The following is a 17,997-nucleotide window of genomic DNA, read 5'->3' as shown; positions in this document are numbered from 1 at the left end:
GCCATCTTCCCTGCCGCCCCCAGTCCATTACCCCAGGCCATCTTCCTTGCCCCCCTCAGTCTATTCCCACAGGCCATCTTCCCTGCCCTCCTCAGTCTATTCCCCCAGGCCATCTTCTGCCCCCCCCAGTCCATTCCCCCAGGCCATCTTCCCTGCCCCCCAGTCCATTCCCCCAGGCCATCTTCCCTGCCCTCCCAGTCCATTCCCCCAGGCCATCTTCCCTGCCCCCCTCAGTCTATTCCCACAGGCCATCTTCCCTGCCCCCCTCAGTCTATTCCCACAGGCCATCTTCCCTGCCCCCCCCCAAGTCCATTCCCCCAGGCTCTCTTACCAGCACTTGGAAGTGCTCATCACTTTCGGTATTTCTTTAGCATATGAACTTTTAACTACAAGCCTTGGGTAGGCTGTTTTTCTTCATTATGTTGGGTGGTTGATTGACTGTCGTCTATAAATTCCTCTCATTAATATTTCAGAAGTGCCCTTGTATTATTTCCGTAGTACCTGTCTCCCCTCCTGTCTCTGTCACCTCTTATTAGGCAAAGAGTCAGTCTTTGAGTCTGTCTTCTGATTGTTTCCTAGCTTGCCTCCTTTCCACGTGTTTGTCCCATCCATCTTTAAACTTCCGTCCTCCTTGATTTTTACGCATGCTTAGTTCCATTTTTCAGGAGCAAGCTTCAAGTCTTGCTCTTACTTGTCCATCTCCTCTGCTCTGTCTCCTGTGCCCAACACCTGTCTCTAGATTTTATTCACAAACTTGGTGACCACTGGCTGTGTGCTCATATTAAAATTTTTTAATCTTTGTTTTTCTTTTGTGTGTGAGTGTTTTGCCTGTACATGTGTCTGTGCACCATGTGCATGCAGTGCCCTCAGAGGCCAGAAGAGGGTGCTCCATCACCTAGGACTGACAGGCATTTGTGAGCCACCATGTGGGTACAGGAAATAGAACCTGGGCCCTCTGGAAGAGCAGGCAGTGACTTTAACCAGTGAGCCATCTGTGCACAAAGCATTTTTTTTCACTGTGGCAAACATGTAAAACCAACCATTTAAGCCCCTTTAAGGCCAGTTAAAAGAGGAATTTTGATTTCACAGTAAAATCACAAAAGCACAGAGATTTTCCATAATATTCCCGCTTTACCCGATGACCTCAGAGATGAAAGCCTTGCCCAACTCCGTGACCTCCCTGATGAAAGTTCCCTACCACAATGCATTCAGTACAATCCAGGAACCTATATTAACAACTCATGATCACCCACAGTCTACATCTGACATCAAGGTCACTCACTCAGTGCTATATATCCTGTGAGTATGAACACATGTATACTAATACATATCTATCATCACAGTATCATGAGTGATGTTGCCATTGTCACCAAAGTCCTTGCTCTGCCTACCCATCCCCTGTCGTAGACATCCCACCCTTGGTAGCCACTGGGATTTTTTTCTCTGTATAGTTTTGCCTTCTCTAGAACGTCAGAATTGGAATTCTATAGCATGCTACCTGCTTAACTTGACTTCTTTCACTTAGTAATCTGCATTTAATGTTCCTTTATGGCCTTTCTTGGTTCAGCAGCTTCGTCTTTTGAGCACTGACTAATAATCTAGGCTTGGGACTACTCTGTTTTGACCCCTCTACAGGATGAACCTTATATTTCTTTTTGGTTGTGTTGACTGTCTACATGTGATGAGGGAGGGCTCTTTCAGGTTCAGTGTTCATCATGTGGGCTTGAAGTCTGTTTTGTCTCCTGCTTTCCCTGCATTTCACAGGTACCTCATTCCCCTCACAGCTGCCTCATGCCCCTCACAGGTACCTGACATCCATCACAGGTACCTCAGGCCCCTCATAGGAACCTGACATCCATCACAGGTACCTCATGCCCCTCACAGGAACCTGACATCCATCACAGGTACTTCATGCCCCTCACAGGTACCTGACATCCATCACAGGTACCTCAGGCCCCTCATAGGAACCTGACATCCATCACAGGTACCTCATGCCCCTCACAGGTACCTGGCATCCATCACAGGTGTCTCATACCCTTCACATCACTCACAGCTACCTTACATGCTTCACAGGTATTTTATACCCTTCACATAGCACCTTTCTTCAGCCTTCCTAGTGTTCTATAGGGGGTATCATGGCATTCCATATGCCCCCTCCCCACAAGCCAATAGTTATTTTTTATGCTGTATTCATCTCTGATATCCATTCACAGTTAAGACTGGCATTGACTTGCCCATTCTTCTTCCACTGTTGTGGTTTTGAAGAATGGGTTTCAGTGGGAGCTGGGGGAGGTAAAGGAGTGTGTGATGCTCATGCTTGCTCCTGTGTGACCGCCCACAGATGCCATATCCAGTTTCCTTTTTCCTAATTGTTTGCTGCCTTCTCCTCTCCACATGCATTCTGGCCACAAATGAAGAAGCATCGTGCAGTCCCCCCCCCCCTTTGACCTGGTAGTTATTTAAAAACCGACTCACACGACAGTCATAGTGTTGACACATAGCTTATGATTCTTTCCCTTGTAAATCTGTTGATATTTATAAGGACTTGCAACACAGTTTGTTTATAGCAAAGTTTAGGGATGTAAGGTATCTTAAAATTTGATATAATATTCAGTATTCCAGATACTTAAACGTTGAAATGTAAGACTATGGGCTTTTTATTCATGGTTCTGAGGGCAGATTCTCTCTAGATGTGAGTGATTTTGACTTTTAAATTGAATGAATGATTTTTGTTCTTTCTTCCAGCCGGATGACTTCTTGCCCCAGTGACTCATGCGACTTTAATGATCCCAGGCTGTTAAAGAACATTGAAGATCAGCATGTGAGTGTGCCACTTACCTCTAGGACAAAGAGTGGCTTGCAGTTCACTATTTTGATGTGACCTAGGCTGGCTTGATCTTCTACAAGTCTTGTGCAGTTAATCACAGCTACAGTGAGTTCATGAGTGAAACAGTCTTGTCATATCCAGAAGACAGAATTTCTCAGACCTAACGATGACTCCTTTAAAGCAGGGCACTCACAACCGTTGTTTCTCAGCATTTTGTCCAGTTGCAAGTCCCTTCACTAACGGCTGACCACTGCAAAAAGAAGGCTCTCTGACCAAGGTAGAGGGCAGCTTATGTCTTTGTCATAAATACCAGTACTCAGAAGGCAGTTTGACAACATGAGCATTCAACAAAACAACAATAGAAGAAAGTTTCACCTTGGACCCATGCACTCTCCAGCCAAGGTCTTGTCATCAGGCTTGTAGCATCAGACATGAACTTTCTTCCATGGAGCGTCCCTCAAATCCAGTGTCACATTGAAGACATTGACAGAAAAATAAGCTCAGGGTCCGCAGCTGATTATTGCCTCCACCTGTTTTTGAAATGAGGGACTACCTTTCAGGCAGGCATAGAGAGATCTCCTCTGGCCCCCCACTTAAGGCTTCCAAGCCTCTTAGCCAATGACCCACTGCAGAAACTTGCTTAACTCCCCTTGGAGACCAGGCACCGGTGTGGGGCAGTGTGAACGATGATAGGAGATGTGAGAAGTCACCAGGTGAGCCTACTAGGCGCCTGCAACCATCTGGTTCAGACCACTCGCTCTTTAGTTAGTACCCAAGCAGGTGATAACCGCCTCTCTTAGAACAGCAATATCAGTAGAGGCCATGATCTTAACAACTCAGCCCTAGGGTTGAGCTTCTCCTGAGTCACCTGTGGCATCCCTAACAAGGCATACTGCTTGCACATCAGAAAGGGGATGTTTGCACCCTCCCTTTGTCTTTGAATGTCAGTTTTGGGGTGCTAGCTCTGTGGATAGGAGAACTGTTTAGTGGGAGGCAAGGGCGGGGGGGGGAAACCAGAGTCAGAAAGCCATTGTATGTCTGCTGTGCTGGTTAATTTGTGTGTGTGTGTGTGTGTGTGTGTGTGTGTGTGTGTGTGTGAGGTCTGAGGGGAAGAAGCTTCACTTGAGAAGATGCTTCCTTCAAATTGGCCTATAGGCAATCCTGTGGAGCATTTTCTTGATTAATGACTGACTTGGGAGGGTCCAGCCCGTTGTGGGTGGTGCTACTTCTGGGATGGTGGTCCTGAGTTGTATATTAAAAAAAAAGCAAGCTGATAACCAATTTTGGGGTTCATCCCTGGAAAAGACAGTTTCTCCTGCTACCAGCATTCCTTAGTTCCCCATAGTTCTTTGTCTAGGGTTGGGGCCCTGGGAGAGTCCCCTCTGCTGTGCTAGCATGTATATTGATGTTGTCCTTGTCTGGGTCTTGTTTAGGCAGCCATGCCATTGAAACTTCATAGATGTAGCTTCTATGGATTTTCTAGGAGACACTCTCACAGCAGACTTCCTGTTCCTCTGGCTCTTAGACACCTCCCCCCAACAATGCTTCCTGAGCCGTAGAGGCAGGAGCTGTGTTCTCCATGCACTAGGGCTGAGCACCATGGGAACGCTTGTGCTCTGCATTTTGACCAGGTGTTTTCTGTAATGCCAAGTGGTCAGCCCTGAAATATACAGCAAGTAGGATTATAAGGATTGAGCAGGTTGTACTTACACATTTAAGGAAAATACATAACAACAATTAAGTAAAACAAGGCCATGAATTTGAGAGAGTGCAAGGGGGAGGTGCATGGGAGGGGTTGGAGAGAGGAAAGGAGGAAAATGATGTAGTTATGAAAAATCCTAGGCAGGGCGGTGGTGGCACACGCCTTTAATCCTAGCACTCGGGAGGCAGAGACAGGCGAATCTCTGTGAGTTCAAGGCCAACCTGGGCTACAGAGTGAGTTCCAGGAAAGGCACAAAGCTACACAGAGAAACCTTGTCTTGAAAAACCAGAAAAAAATCCTAGTTTTAAAAAAGCACTCTGAGTACACCATGGGGAGTAAGCCACTAAGCATCCCTCCTCCGTGGCCTCTGCTTCAGTTCCTGCCTCCAGGTTCTTGCCTTGCCTTCCCTTGGTGATGGAGTGTGACCTGAGGGTTGTAAACTGAAATAAAGCCTTTTCTCTCCAAGTTGCTGTTGGTCATGGTATTTATTATAGCATTAGAAAGCAGGCTGGGGCTGGGCAGTGGTAGTGCACACCTTTAATCCCAGCACTTGGGGGTGGGGGCAGAAGCAGGTGGATCTCTGTGATTTTGAGGCCAGCCTGGTCTAGAAAGTGAGTTCCAGGACAACCAGAGATATACAGAAAACCCTGTCTTATAAAAACAACAATAACAAAGACAAACAAACAAACAAAACAAAAAAAGGAAAGCAAGCTAGGACATATGCACTGGGAAGCTGGAAAGGGGAGTGACATTTAGGAAGTAAGAGCTCACCTGCAGGTGGTACCACCACCCCAGCACAAACAAACTTCGTCTGGAAAGGAAGCCATAGCAGACGTAACAGAAATGCGATTCATAATGAGGAGCAATAGATGAAGTATCTTGCATGGCTATTGAAAGGAACATTCTTTAGCTCATGCATTTAAACAGAGTCTATGTGAAAAAACAAGACAAAGCAAAGGACTGATGCCAGAGCCAGAGGTGGCAGGTCACGGGGGACCTGGGCTTTAGCAAAGGGTCTGAACTCTGTGCAGAGGGAGTGGAGAGCTCTCCCTGGCTCTTAACTGAAGGTCCCCTATGCAGCCATAGCAGCAGTTCACTTCTTGGTTAGTGTATGGAGAGGCCCCAAGCTTGCTCCAAACAAGACAAGACAGAGAATAAAAATGGGGTGGGAGTGGATATAGGAAAACATTATTGGCTTAGTGTGCCAACTACTAAGTTATAATGTAACTATCAGCTTTCAGCTGATTGGTTATTTGGCCTCAGGTCCTACAGGGGACCCAAAACTCAGGAGGGCATTCACAGTGCTGGTTTGCTCAGCAGGCCCACAGTGCATGTATTCAGCACCCTCCCCCTACCCAAACGTTGGTGAATACAGTGCTTGATCACACTAGTTGCCTGTGTATGGTTTTTTTGTTTTTGTTTTTTAAGATTTATTTATTTTGTATATAGTGTTCTGTCTGCACGTATCCCTGCAGGCCAGAAGAGGGCACCAGCTCTCATTACAGATGGTTGTGAGCCACCATGTGGCTGCTGGGAACTGAACTCAGGACCTCTGGAAGAGTAGCCAGTGCTCTTAATTGCTGAGCCATCTCTCCAGCCCAGCCTGAGTATGTTTGAACAACTAAAATAATAATATGTCAGCCCCAGGTTCTAGTTTTATAAGGCTTAGAAGTCCTTAGTAAATGGGAAAGTGTTTTATAGCTCAAGATTGCAGTTAAAATCCTTAGGATTTGTTTTTCTTAGGGACGGTAGAAAAAGATTGATTATGCAGGGATGCCCTGGATTTTAGGTGTGGATACTAGGAAGATCAGACATTCAGAATACTAGCCAGCTTAGTGGGTGGAAAGGGCAATGTCTCCTGGTGGCACAGGATGACTATGTTCCAACGCCCAGCGCAACAATGCTTACACAGGAGAGTGTGCTGTAAGCAGGTGGAGGGCCGTGGGCATGAAGGGACACTGGGAAAGGATATGACTTGATTGAAGTCCAGAGTGGCAGGAGATGGGGTCCGTGGAGAACAAGTGACTAGTCCTACAGTCAGCTAGCCAAGCATCTAACTCTGTGCAAAAGTCAATGGCAAGCTCTTACCGGATTTCTTTTTCTTGTTTTGAGACAAGGTCTCACTCTATTTCTCTGGCTAGCCTGGAGCTCACCATGTAGACCAGGCTGGCCTTGGACTCATAGAGGTCCTTTGCCTCTGCCTCCCAAGTGCTGGGATCAAAGGTGTGTGCCACAATGCCTGGCTTCTCACCGGATTTTAAAGCAGGGAGTGGCTTGAATCCACTTTCGTTACAAGTCTGCTAACTGGTTGACTGGTTCTTCTGCTTTTAGCCCACAGCCCCTTGCATACAAGAGTTCCTTACCCTGCTGGCTGTGTGCCACACTGTTGTCCCTGAGAAGGATGGAGATGAAATCATCTACCAGGCTTCCTCCCCAGGTGAGGACTGTGGCTGAAAGTGCCTTGTTGGCTTTTGGGGGGATGTTTTCTGTTATTTTTGGAAGATGCTTTGGTGCACCTTGCCCCACAAGACCTGCTGTTTGCTTTTGGCCTCACAGCACCTACAGTTCATAGTTATAGGTGAGAGCTGGTAATGGGGTGTCCTGACTCAGGGTACTCTGGTGGCAAGGAAGAGCTTGGACTATCTTGCACATTCTGGCATACAGTCTTAGACTAGACAGTGGTCTCAAGAGAGAACCAGGTTGATTCCTTGCCTGCCCCATCTACCACACCGCATGGAGCATCAGAGCAAATTGCCCTTTACCCATTTCCTGGTGGTCTGAATCACTCAGTACTGCAATTAAAGCCCAGCCTTGCTGAGAGATCGTCAGTGGGAGATTCCCGTGAGCTGATCCAGCAGAGCAGGGCAGGAGGGTAAACTACTGTGCTTCTGGTGACTTAGTTGTTGGTATGCAATCTGTCCAGTTGACATTTCAAGCCCCAGTGTGTGGGGGTATGTCTGTCTCAAGTTCTTGTCCCTATGCGATTAACACTAGGCTCTGTCAACCATGATGGGCTTTAATTTGAAACATGACATTTAGCAGAATTCTGTCACAACAAGGGATGAATCTATGTGTCATTGGCTTATCGTTGGCAGATGAAGCTGCTTTGGTCAAAGGAGCAAAGAAGCTTGGCTTCGTGTTTACAGGCAGGACGCCATACTCGGTCATCATCGAAGCGGTAAGGGGCCTGGTGCATATGAAATAATGTGTTGGGGTTGGGGATTTAGCTCAGTGGTAGAGCGCTTGCCTAGCAAGCGCAAGGCCCTGGGTTCAGTCCTCAGCTCTGGGAAAATAAAAAAAAAAAAAAAATTAAAAAAAAAAAGGAAACAGTGTGTTGATCAAAAAGAAGATGTCCAAGTTTGTATTTGTCTTTCAGTGAAAAGTAAGATTAGGAATGCTTGGTGGAAACACCGTGGTTGCATGGGAGGCAACAGTATAACCCTGGGGTGTGGGGCTGTGGTTATTTCTCCTTTTAAAGAGCCTTCTTCATAATCTTTCTCTCACTTACATGAAATTATTTGTAGCAAGGAAATTTGTCAGTCTCCTCTCCGTTTTCCTAGCCAAGAAAGTACCTTCTGCCTCTGCGTCTAAGGCTGGCCCTGCATCTCTGTAACCCTGTCAGTCTCATGGTTGTGAAGTGGGCCTTCAGACCACTGGGCAGCCATCTCTGGCTATGAGAGAAAGAAGTTAGAGCTCCTAAGGATTTCCCTTAGCTGGATGAGTGTTTTCTCCCTCTGAAATTATTACAGTTCCTGTCTTTCGGAAGCAAAGAATTCAGTTGTGAACACAGTCACTTTAAGCAGGTTATTTAACAATAACAGCAAAGTAAGCACCCCAAAAAGACTGGGGTAGGTGTCCCAATGGGGCATAGCTCGCCAGTGGGTTCTACATTGTAGATCTTACCAAAGTTTTAAGGCTGTATTTTTGGAGGTAAAAACAGGCTTCCTGGTTAGTTAGGTCTCATAAATAACCGTTAAAAATGTCTATTCAATCATTAATTTGGGGGGAGGGGTCCCTGAAGCAGAGTCTCCATCTGTCACCTCCTATTTACACAAAGTATTGCTGACAGTCTCAACAGCACATGGACTGTGTGTGAGGTGGTTGTGGAACCAAGGCTCAGAGAGGAGGTGGCTCCTGGCGGTGAGCCGGGAAGTGGTGCTGGGTGTCTGTCTAAACAGCATCCTGACATCCGGGATGGGTTGAGGGTGAGCTGGTGGGTGTGTAAAAGGACTTGCAAGGGCGAGCTAGGTAAACTGGAATGTCAGTTATATTTCAGGATGCAGCCAGAGGGGAGAAAGAGAGCTGTAGTGGGAAGATAGGGCAGTCAAGAGCACTGTTTCCATTCACAGAAAGTCTGTCAGAAGCTAGAGTCAGACTTGCATGCATCGGTGCCAAAACCCACATTGTTTCCACCATTGTGGTGTGTCAGGAAAACAGCAAATTAGAGAAGTGTTCGAAAATGGCGCACACACATCTGTGGATATGGACACTGTCACTGCAGAGAACACATGGGAAAGGAGTATTTGATTAATTGTCCCCCAAACAGGTTCAGACCCAGAGCCCCTTATGTGGAAATTCAGAATCTCCAAATCCTCAAATGCCAAGGTTTTCCACTAAGTTTGAGGACAGTCCTTTGGCAGAGCTGTGCTGAGCCTGTTGGTTGCTTTTTGTGACACTAACTCAGTGTGATGGTGTCATGGTCGGTGTGGAAGTGCAGCTCAGACCCTGCTGGGGACCTTAGGTAACTCGGTGTGTGTGTGTGTATACCTTTAAGAAATGTATGGATTCCTACACCATTCATAAGCAGAGCTGGCCCCCAGGTTTGGGATGGTGCCCTGCAGCTTGGATCTTTCATTTTCAAAGCTTTGTAGTGGCTGAGCAGTTTAGGAGCCTGTCACGGAAGGGCAGCGAGAGCTGTCTACCAGAAGAGGGCGCGCTGACCCCATCAGACTGTGAGAACTTGGTCCAGGCAGTTGTCAAAGCACAGAGGAACGCAGGGTGTGTGTGTGTGTGTGTGTTTAGAAGGGGTGATTGATTTGAGATTTTAATATTTTTGCATTTCAGGTAAGAACCCTCCCCTCTTTTTTTTTTTGTTTTGTAGATGGGACAAGAACAGACATTTGGAATCCTCAATGTTCTGGAGTTTTCTAGGTATGTTTCTGTTACATACACTTGACATGAAACATTTCCTATTATACTTAACTGCTTCACCTACAGATTTTCCTGATTGTGTGGCATGATTTGTATTTGGGTATTAATCATGATAAATACTCCCTTCCCTACAAACCCTCATCTTAGAATATAATGGTTTGATTAAAGAGAGCGAAGCCCACCACTTTCCTCTATTTTCTTCTGAAAGTGATGTTAAAGTCTTCAGCCTCCTTTGCCTTTAGCCATTTAGAGCTGGGTGTTCTTACATCAGCAGCTGTAGACATGGCTGCCTGGCTCAGAGACTGTGGCAAGGGCGCTGTTTTCATTGTGTCGGCCCAGGTTCTGCGAGGTCAGGCCTCTGTCACCATCTGAGCAAGAAACTAACTTGTGACCACAGGGCAGACAGGGTCTGTTTACCCTCTCAGAAGGCTTCACCTTCACAAGGCCCTTCCCCTGGGCCTCTTCTGAAGCCTTCACAGCCAGCACAGTTTCTTCTTTCTCTTCTTTCTCTCTTCTCTTCTCTTCTCTTCTCTTCTCTTCTCTTCTCTTCTCTTCTCTTCTCTTCTCTTCTCTCCCCTCCCTCCCTCCCTCTCTTCTTTCTTTCTTTCTCCCTTCCTTCCTTCCTTCCTTCCTTCCTTCCTTCCTTCCTTTCTTTCTTTCTTTCTTTCTTTCTTTTTTCTTGGTTTTTCAAGACAGTTTCTCTGTGTAGCTTTGCGACTTTCCTGGAACTCACTCTGTAGACCAGGCTGGCCTTGAACTCACAGAGATCCACTGCTTCTGCCTCCCGAGTGCTGGGATTAAAGGCGTGTACCACCACTACCGGGCACCCAGCACAGTTTCTTTAAGACCTAGGAATATTTGTCAGACTCTATGGCTCCCACGGAGCATTCATGGTTTTTTCTGAGGAGTTGTGTCTGAATGTACCTCTCTCTTTCTTGCAAGTTGGACACTAAGTACTAGGGCAAAGGGGCAGCATTGTGGTATGGTGTGTTAGCAGAGCTGCCTTCCAATACTAGAGTGAAGTTCTGTTGTTGTTTATTTGTCTTGAGACCACCTTTTTCTGATATTGAAAATGGATGGAGCTCGGGCATATATTTCCAGCCTCTGGAAAACTGAGGCAGGGGGATTGCCTCAAGTTTGAGACCAGCATGAGCTATACATAGTGAGTTCCAGGCTGGTCTCAAAAACAAAAACAAACAAACAAACAAAAACAAAAACAAAAAACAAAACAAAAACAAACCCAAACCAAATTAAAACAAAACGAAAAGACTTAGTTTTCTAGACACCTTTGTTAAATGGTTCACAGTGGCTTGAAAGGGGCAATGCCTTCCTGTCCTCTCAGAAGAAGTGTTTTCCTGCCTAACTTGTAGCTTGTAGCTGTGAGCTTGGCTCTGTGGGTGAGAAACCCTTGGGATCGGATAAGCCATGGCTGAGGACGGCATCAGCTCATGTAGGGATGGTGACCGTGTGCCTGTGTGCAGCTTTCAGCCATGCTAGATACCTTCTCAGACTTCTTGTATCCTCCTCCTCCTCCTCCTCCTCCTCCTCCTCCTCCTCCTCCTCCTCTCCCTCCCCTGCCTCCTCGTGTGTGTGTGTGTGTGTGTGTGTGTGTGTGTGTGTGTGTGTGCATGTTGTGTGCCTGTGTGTGCTCTCCTGTGCCTGTGCATGTGGAGGCCAGGTGTAGAAGTCTAGTGTCTTCCTTTGTCACCACCCGCCACCTAGTTTTTTGAGGCAGATAGCCATCATAGTCTCTCACTGAACCTAGAACGCATTATTTAGACTGGCTGACCTTCGAAACCCAGGATCTGGCCATCTCTGTTGTCCTGGCCCTGGCTTATAGATGTGCACCTCCACGTCCTGCTCTAATGTGGGTGCTAGTGATCCATACTTGGGTCCTCAGACTTCCACTGGGAGCACTGCCCACTGAGCCATTCTCTCCAGCCTCTAGCACGTCTCCTACTGGCAATTGCTAGCCTGGACTGCATTAACCGTGGTTAGCTGTTAACAGCCAGCCAGAAGGAAGAGGAAAGGGAATGAGGTAATAGCAGATGACTGTGGACGGAAACACGAGGGTCTAGTGTTTAAAGCGATGGGACAGTAGGAAGGAGTCAATTGTGGTTACAGGTTCTGATACTTTTAAATGGGTGCATCGTTTTCCTAATGCCACTTCCTTCTGTAAGGGTTCCTTGGAGTAGTCAGTGACCGTCTGCTTTGTACGTTAAGAAACTGCAACAGCCTAGGAGCTGAGAGAGAATGCAGACCGGTTCTAGAGAGTGCCGTGGGTCAGGCTGTGGGAATCACCACAAGGAAAGGCTTCGAGTGGAGGACGCGTTCCAGTGGGAGGCACAGTCGGCAAAGCACAGGGCAGGATGTGTAGGGAAAGAGAGCGGCCGGCCTTGTTTGCATGGAGTGTGGTGGTGCATGAGAGAACCAGGGGGAAGCGAGTCAGTGCTGCAGAGGTAGGAAAAGGACTCCTCGGGCAGCAGAAATCCCTGAGGCTCAGCAAGTGGGCTGATGAGAAACGTGTAAGGAAGGGTCTTTGCCACCGTGAGAGGAGAGAAAGTGCTTGGTGCTGGGCGAGAGAAGTCTAGGAATTGGCCATTTAGCCAAGTAAAAGAAGCCATACAAGGAGCTTGTGAAGTGTGTTGACTCTCCCACCTTGCCATTTATGAGGGACGGCTCTGGAAATAGAGGATGGTCATCGGAGGGATTGGCAGTGTGCACGGCTTGTGCGCTGATGTTCTACTTCGGCTTCTTTGGCAAAGGGCCATGCAGTGAGTGAGTCCTTGTGGCGGGGCGAGGCCTGTGGGCTTCCGTCCATTTGGGATAAGTGAGCAAAGTATAAGGTTGGAGTTTTACGTTGAGGAAAAAGCCGTGGGGAAATGGACGTTACTATTTCTAGGCTCAGTGCTTTTTGTTTTGACTTGTGCTCAGTTGTTGGACCTAGGTCCTGTAAGCAAACAAGTGATGACTTCTTCCTTCCCTCCCTGCTTCACTGTTACAGTGACAGAAAAAGGATGTCTGTCATTGTTCGAACTCCATCAGGACAACTTCGACTCTACTGCAAGGGAGCTGTAAGTAGCAGTGACGTGCTGGGCTTGGCCGACTTCTTGGAGACTGCCTTGGCAAAGTATTACTTTCCAAACTGCTGTCATATGTCCCCCGTGGTCTGCCCAAAGCTGAAACACGGTCCCAACAGGCCACTGAGAGCATGAGAGCATGGGTTTGAGGGGCATTAGATAAGAGTAGGCAGAGAAAAGCCTGCTTTTATCTAGTAGTGAGCTTTGGACACAGTGCGCCACACAGACTCTCTAGAGTAGGGCTTCCCGATCTGGGTTTGCCACCATCGTTTGGTGTCTATAAAGGTGACAGCATCATGTTGACCTGTGATTGACTTTTGTCCTCTCCTCAACAGCTCTTCTTCCCGTCTGCTGTGGTTCATTTTCTTCCTCATGGCAGAGAGACAGATAGAGATAGAGATAGAGATAGAGATAGAGATAGAGAGCGAGCGAGCGAGCGCTGTGGGGACAAGAGGTGTGTCCATGTGTAGATCAATTTTTACAACTCCTTTTGGGCTAGTTTCCTAGGCTGGCTAAGGAAAGCTATTACTGCTTTTGAATTATAGTTGTAAAATTGTGTCCTGTTTTATGGTGGCTCTGTGGGATGAAGGGACAAATTATCAAACGATTTGAGACTATGCCAGGACACTCGGATCAGTGATGAGCTGCAAAACTTACTCATCTTCATCCATCACGGTTAGGAACACATGTGAGTAGGGATTTTTGAAGATGAATGATGCATGTGGCTTTTAAAGGCGTTGAATTTGGAACAGCAAAAGAATTCTACTTGTTTGGTTTTTTTTGAGTCAGGGTGTTTCTCTGTGTAACAGCTCTGATTGTCCTGGAACTTGCCTTGTTGACCAGGCTGGCCTTGAACTTACAGAGATCCACCTGCCTCTGCCTCCCAAGTGCTGGGATTAAAGGTGTGTGCTACCACTGCCCAACTAAAAGAATTCTACTTTTACAATAAGGGCAGCTCCAGTTAAGACCCTTGAAAGACAGCACCTCATGGCCTTGATTTTAGACTTTGTGTGCTGCTTGTAGCTGTGAAACCAGGACAGTGTTGACGTGAAAATGCTGCATTGCTCATCATATTCATGCAGGGCTAGTTTTGTCCAGACCTTCCCCTCTCCTCTAGCAAACTAGTTTAGTGGAAGAAAATTATTAGTGTCTTGAGATGCTAATTTATTTGGTGGATCATCAGGAACATACAGGCACCCCCATTCCTGCCTGTGCCAAACTAGGTATTCCTCCTCAAAAGTGAGTCAAAGACCTCAGGTCTGTGGTCACTTTGGTTATGGGAGCTTCCTTTATTGGCAAGTAAGGTTGTATTGGAAGACCTTAGGGTATGCACTTTATCCGGTTTACCTCTTCATAAAGATATTGCAGAGTGAACACCCCAGTAAAAACATCCCACATTACCCAGGCATGGTGGCTCACACCTTTTATCCCAGCACTTGGGAGGCAGAGGCAAGTGGATCTCTGTGGGCTGCAATGAGAACCTGCCTCAGTCAAGTGACAGACAGACAGACAGAAAATAACCACCAACAAACAAAAATCCCACATCTGGGCCGATGATGTGATTCAGCAGCTAAGGGCGCTTGCTGCCAAGCCTGACCAGTAAAGATTATCTTTAGACCCATATGGTGGAAGGAGAGAATTGACTCCTGCAGGTTGTCCTGACCTCCCCCCTCATTCTCTCCTTGTGGTATATCACATCTCACACACACACACACACACACACACACACACACACACACACACACACACTGCATACAAAAACGCATTAAATTACATTTTAAAAAAGCCCCAATCCAAAGCTTTTTAAGCACTGACATGATGTTGAAAATTCCACATCTGACCTCATTGTATGAGTTCCAGTCTAAATGTAGCCATGGGAAAGATAGACAATTATTTTCAGTGAATGGAATAGGGTGGACACGAAATGTAAATGTTTAGATTGAGCTCCCATCCCCGAGAAAAGTAACACATGTATCATACGTGTATACATGTACTCCGAAATCTGCAAATACCCCAAATCTGAAACACGTCCATTCAGATAAAGGGTACGCAGCCTGTGCAAAACTCATGGTCCGAGTTTTACAGCTGTGTGCAGATGTGGGCGCTGTGGTCGCCTTGCTCATGCCTTGCTCTCAGAATCGTCCCCCTGTTGTTTCTTTTTGACCTTTTAGCTACACACAGCTTTTGATGCTGTTGGGCACATTCTCCAAAGCTCACGTTCAGCCCGACTGAGACTTCCACTCTTTGGCCGGTCAAGTATTTTCACGTACGTTAGGTAAACACGTACGAAAGCAAGCAAGCTGTGATTTTCGTGCCCACTGGCAGATGTCCTCTGGGCTCTGCCAGTCTCAGTGCATGTTTCCCCCTTTCACAGGATAATGTCATCTTTGAAAGACTTTCAAAAGACTCAAAGTACATGGAGGAAACACTGTGCCACCTGGAATATTTTGCCACAGAAGGTGAGTGAAATTTTGAGATGTTTCTGACCCTGCAGCTGAGCTTTCATGGGCCTGTGGCTGCTGCATGCGCAGGTGGGCATGCCTTTGGACAGGTGTGTGTGTCTCCTGTAGTGCCCACTTGCTTCGCAGGACTGAGTTTTTAGCTGCCTTCCTTTGTCCCCTCCCAGCTCCTGTGACAGTGAGGAAGTAGGTGGCAGAGTCCGCACTCAGTCCACACCTGCCCTTGACTCTGCTACTTCGCAGGTGGTACAGAAACATAAGACAGTTAATCCACAGCATATAGAGTCACAAATGTCCCTTTCTTCGAATGCTCTAGGAGTCATTTCCCTGACCTTCTTGTGCTATCGCTGGCTTGCCCAGGACTTAAGCAGATAATAATTCCCATTGCTCACTGTGAGCAGGAAAGGAACTCTCTGGAAGCCTCTGGATAACGGTGATGTCAGGTTTTCCTGCTGGTGAATGTGAGGATAGATGCTTAAGTGTTGAGTGTTCCTTTCTGAGTGTGGTATGCTTCCATGTCTGGACACATGCACAAGCACGAGGGCATGGCTGCTGAGAGCCCAGCTCGTCCGTATCATAGCACAATAGGCTTTTCATTGATGTCTTGAAATGTGCTTCCTGACTTCTTTGCTTCCTACCTGACTGTGGCACACATACATGTGAGTTATACAGATGGGAAATTCACTCATGGGATCTCATATACTCCTAAATTTATAAGAAGAACAGTCTTTGTTACTTTATAGGAAAGCATAGCAGGGATATGAGTTACTTTTCTGAATGATACAACAAGACACTTGGCAAAATCCACTTAAGAAAGAAGGGGTTTATTTCAGCTCAGAGTTTGAGAGTGCAGTTCATCATGGAGGGGAAGGATGGTGATTGGAGCTTGAGGCAGCCTTTTGCATTGCATCTTGGGAAGCAGAGGAGATGAAAGCTAGCTTTCACCTCTGTCTCTGTTTTATTCAGTGTGGGACACAGGGCATAGCCCATGGAGTGGGGTCACTCAAAGTTAGAATTGACATTCCTCCCTTCACCTAGAAACTCTACACAGCCACACTCAGAGATTTGTTTCCTAAATGCTTCTATATCCTATCACATTAACAATCAATATTAACCATCACAGTAGGCAATTTCAAAATTGTAGATATGTGACTATTGCATTAGAGGGGCCTGAGAAGCAGATGGCTTTCTTAATTTAATTTAATATAATTGACCACCCTGACATAAAAAGTGTCATGCGATGTCCCCTAGGAGGTGATGTGTTCTTCTCCCCACCACTTACTGTGGCTGCCTTGCAGGCCTGCGGACTCTGTGTGTGGCCTATGCAGATCTTTCTGAGAATGAGTATGAGGAGTGGCTGAAAGTCTATCAAGAGGCCAGCATCATACTGAAGGACAGAGCCCAGAGGCTGGAACAATGTTATGAGATCATCGAGAAGGTAATTATATGAGTCACAGAGTCTGCCCAGGGAAGGATATCACAATTCCGAGCAATGCTTTTGTGTAAGAATCTGTTGGTTGTCTTGGGATACTGTTGCTTTCTCTAAGTGTCTCCATGGATTTCAGGTTTTCATCATCCCTTTGCTTTTGGGTAATCTCAGGCTGTCTGAAACGTCTAGTCACTTGCAGTCAGGTATTAGTGAAACCTTAAATATCTGGTTAATGCTAATACTGATGGGCTGAATAGATGGCTCATCTGTGAAGGACTTGCCTTGCAAGCACAAGGACCAGAGTTTGACCCCCTGAATCTTTTTTTTTTTTAAAGCAGAGTATGATAGCACCTGCTGGTGACCCCAGTACTGGGGAAGTGGGGACAAGAGAGTTTCTGGGACTTGATGGTCAGCCAGATTAACTTACGTGACAAATTCCAAGCCATTGAGAGACCCAGCCTCAAAACAAAGGGTAGTAGGAGAATGGCACCTGAGGAACAACTCCTGAGGTTGTCCTCTGGCCTCTGTGAGCATTCTCTCTCTCTCTCTCTCTCTCTCTCTCTCTCTCTCTCTCTTTCTGTCTCTCTCTCATGAGCATCAGTATATAAACATGTGAACAAGCACACATGCATAGCACAACCACACAAACTCATTGCATCAGTATATAAGCATGTGAACAAGCATGTGCATAGCATGTGCACACACACACAAAGACACACACACATAAACTCATTTGCATCAGTATGTAAGCATGTGAGCAAAAACACACGTGCAAACCAGCATTGATGACTCTCTGGCTTTGCCTGAGATTCCACCTAAGACTGGCTTACCTGCTGAGTTCCATGATGGCGCCACTGGGTACACTGGGTAGACACTGTACCCGTGGAGAATATTCACATTCACTCAAATGATGTTCATGCTCTGCCCTTGCTGTCCCTTGCTACCTACTTTGATTTCTGTCTTGGTGTCTTTCTTTTCTGTATTCCAGTATGTTAGGGCATCTTATGTTTACTTCAGTGCCCTGAAATCTGGGAGCTAGATTGTGACCTCTTTGGATGATGTCAGCACCCAAACCCTGGACTATCCATTTTCTAGTTCCTACACTTTTGAAGCCATCTCCTGCCATCCTTCTCCAGCTTTATAATTCCACTTCACTTTTCTATATCCAGTTTCTGCTTAAGCTTTATATTCAGTGGCTTATATCAAGTTATTTAATGGAATCGGGTGGGGAGTAGATCTAAGCATCCATCACCCTGCTTTATTGATGGGAATCAGTTAAGTGTATTGGTTTACTTGAAGAAGGCAAGGTCCTGAGCAAGGCAGCATTACTGGTGGAAAGTGATACCTAG

The 17,997-nt window shown here is 46.6% G+C and overlaps 1 protein-coding gene across 3 annotated transcripts in view; it reads left to right on the top strand.

Annotated features, from left to right (window-relative positions):
- Atp8a2 (ATPase phospholipid transporting 8A2) overlaps window positions 1-17,997 on the top strand; it is a 574,910-nt gene that overhangs the window by 161,358 nt on the left and 395,555 nt on the right. For all 3 annotated transcript variants that reach the window (XM_036199222.1, XM_036199220.1, XM_036199221.1), the window contains exons 16-22: window positions 2,746-2,821; window positions 6,861-6,966; window positions 7,625-7,707; window positions 9,631-9,680; window positions 12,685-12,754; window positions 15,135-15,219; window positions 16,518-16,657. In XM_036199222.1, coding sequence (XP_036055115.1) covers window positions 2,746-2,821; window positions 6,861-6,966; window positions 7,625-7,707; window positions 9,631-9,680; window positions 12,685-12,754; window positions 15,135-15,219; window positions 16,518-16,657 — 610 coding nt within the window. The remainder of the gene's footprint in view (window positions 1-2,745; window positions 2,822-6,860; window positions 6,967-7,624; window positions 7,708-9,630; window positions 9,681-12,684; window positions 12,755-15,134; window positions 15,220-16,517; window positions 16,658-17,997) is intronic.

Source organism: Onychomys torridus, chromosome 9, assembly GCF_903995425.1.
Source record: "Onychomys torridus chromosome 9, mOncTor1.1, whole genome shotgun sequence".
In the NCBI taxonomy this organism is placed as follows: Eukaryota; Metazoa; Chordata; class Mammalia; order Rodentia; family Cricetidae; genus Onychomys; species Onychomys torridus.
Note: the sequence above shows the minus strand (reverse complement) of the source record. Positions and strands in the feature narration are given on the sequence as shown.